This window comes from Sphaeroforma arctica, assembly GCF_001186125.1.
Source record: "Sphaeroforma arctica JP610 unplaced genomic scaffold supercont1.4480, whole genome shotgun sequence".
In the NCBI taxonomy this organism is placed as follows: domain Eukaryota; class Ichthyosporea; order Ichthyophonida; genus Sphaeroforma; species Sphaeroforma arctica.
In genome coordinates, this window is record NW_014036078.1 from 1 (window position 1) to 1,931 (window position 1,931).

A 1,931-nucleotide genomic window follows, 5' to 3' on the forward strand; every position below is an offset into this window, starting at 1 on the left:
ATACCTACATGTACATCCATATCTCAAATGCTTTACATATCATGCATCACAGTCGCCCTTGTTTACTTGTATACCTACATGTACATCCATATCTCAAATGTTTTACACATCATGCTTCCCATTCCCCCTTGCATACGTATACCTACATGCACATTCACGCACCCACCTGATTGGACGTGTGGGCTGGTAGTCTGGCCTGGTGCAGTAGCTTGTGCAGCAGTTGAGTGCTCAGCACCTGCAGTCGACTGTTCTGTGGCTGGCGGTGTGTCTGTTGTCGCCTTGACACTCCCGCCTTTTCTGACACGGACCCACGTTTGGCCGGGTCGGTCCGGGCACGGTTGCCATAGTTACCGTTGGGTTTCTGGTCCACGTGATCGGTCTGGATAAACCACAACACCGCTACCAACAACAGATCAAAGTAACTGCGCGGCTCAGAGGCCACGGCATTCTCACCAATGCTGTTCTTCTGTGGACGTCAGAAGGACACAAGCGAAGTACTAAGACAAGGGATGAGAGGAGAGGTAGACATGAAAGGTAGACAGAGGAGAGGTAGATATGTGAAATGTAGGCATGTGAAAGGTATACATATGAACGGTAGACGGAGGACAGAGGGCGGGTAGGTAAATGGACGGTAATGTGATACACAGAGGGATAAAAGCATGCTACAAGCCTACATGTCTACATACATGTAAAAGTGTATACCTACATGTATTACCTACATACATACAGAAGCATATATCTATATGGATTACTGTCTGATTACACATCAGCCTACATACATACAGAAGCACATCACTATATGGATTACTCTATGTAATTACACATCAACCTACATACATACAGAAGCATATATCTATATGGATTACTCTAAGTAATTACACATCAACCTACATATATCTATATGAATTACTGTGTGAATACACATCAACCTACATACTTACAGAAGCACATCGCTATAAGGATTACTCTATGTAATTACACATCAATCTACATACATACAGAAGCATATATCTATATGGGTTACTCTGTGTAATTACACATCAACCTACATACATACAGATGCATATATCTATATAGATAACTCTGTGTAGTTACACAGCAACACGTGAGTTGTGTAGAGCGTGTGCGTAAAGTAACGTTGCTGCAGTTGGCTGGCGCATATCACCAGGAAACCGGCCTATTCATATAATCACGCATACGTTTTCAAAACACAATACACACATAAAAATAACATATCTACATCACCACATGCACATGTCCTTCATACCAATACACACACAAGACAAATCTTCATGCAGTGATGGTGCTGCACGCCGCTAGCAGCAGCAGTGAACATGCCTATGAGTACGAATATATGTTCAAGTACAACACAACACGCACAAAGCGCATCTTTACATATATAAGACATACCTACACCCTAAACCCTAAACCCCCACACACAGTGCCACAGACACACGAACACATTTGGTTACCTGAGCAGTGTAGGGTTTAGTGTTTAGTGTTTAGGAATTTAGGGTTTAGCACTTGGTTACCTGGGCAGTGTAGAGGTGAAAGGCAAAGTGGTGCGGCTGCACTTCACTGGTGCAAAGCGCAAACAGAAACGCCGACGGATCCACCGACACCATTGCCATTAACGTCGTCAGGGCGTATTCCACTTGTGCGTTGTCTGGTGTGCGTCTGTTCGGGTGTTAGTTTACGTGTCTAAGAGTGAGGAAAGGGTAGGCGTAGATGCGATTTGGGTGTGTATCTTGCCAAAGATGTCATGAGTTTGCAGTTCGGTAGCAAAGCATGCATACACACACACACACACACACACACACACAAAACTGGGTAGATATACAAACGTACACCGAAAAAGAAAACGAAAAAAGAAGCAAATATAAGTGTTTTTGCGAAGAACATCACAGTTGGACTGCTTGACCTTACTTTAA

General features: G+C 43.6%; 1 protein-coding gene across 1 annotated transcript; it reads right to left on the reverse strand.

The window, feature by feature from the left end:
• Window positions 1–154: 154 nt before the first annotated feature.
• SARC_14338 (hypothetical protein) lies at window positions 155–1,681 on the reverse strand (the record flags this gene model as incomplete). The annotated part of the gene is made up of 2 exons (XM_014291531.1): window positions 1,533–1,681; window positions 155–466 (listed from the first exon to the last, which is right to left on the reverse strand). Exons 1-2 carry the CDS (start codon window positions 1,629–1,631, stop codon window positions 155–157), a joined length of 411 nt encoding a protein of 136 aa, XP_014147006.1. The 5' UTR covers window positions 1,632–1,681.
• Window positions 1,682–1,931: the final 250 nt, after the last annotated feature.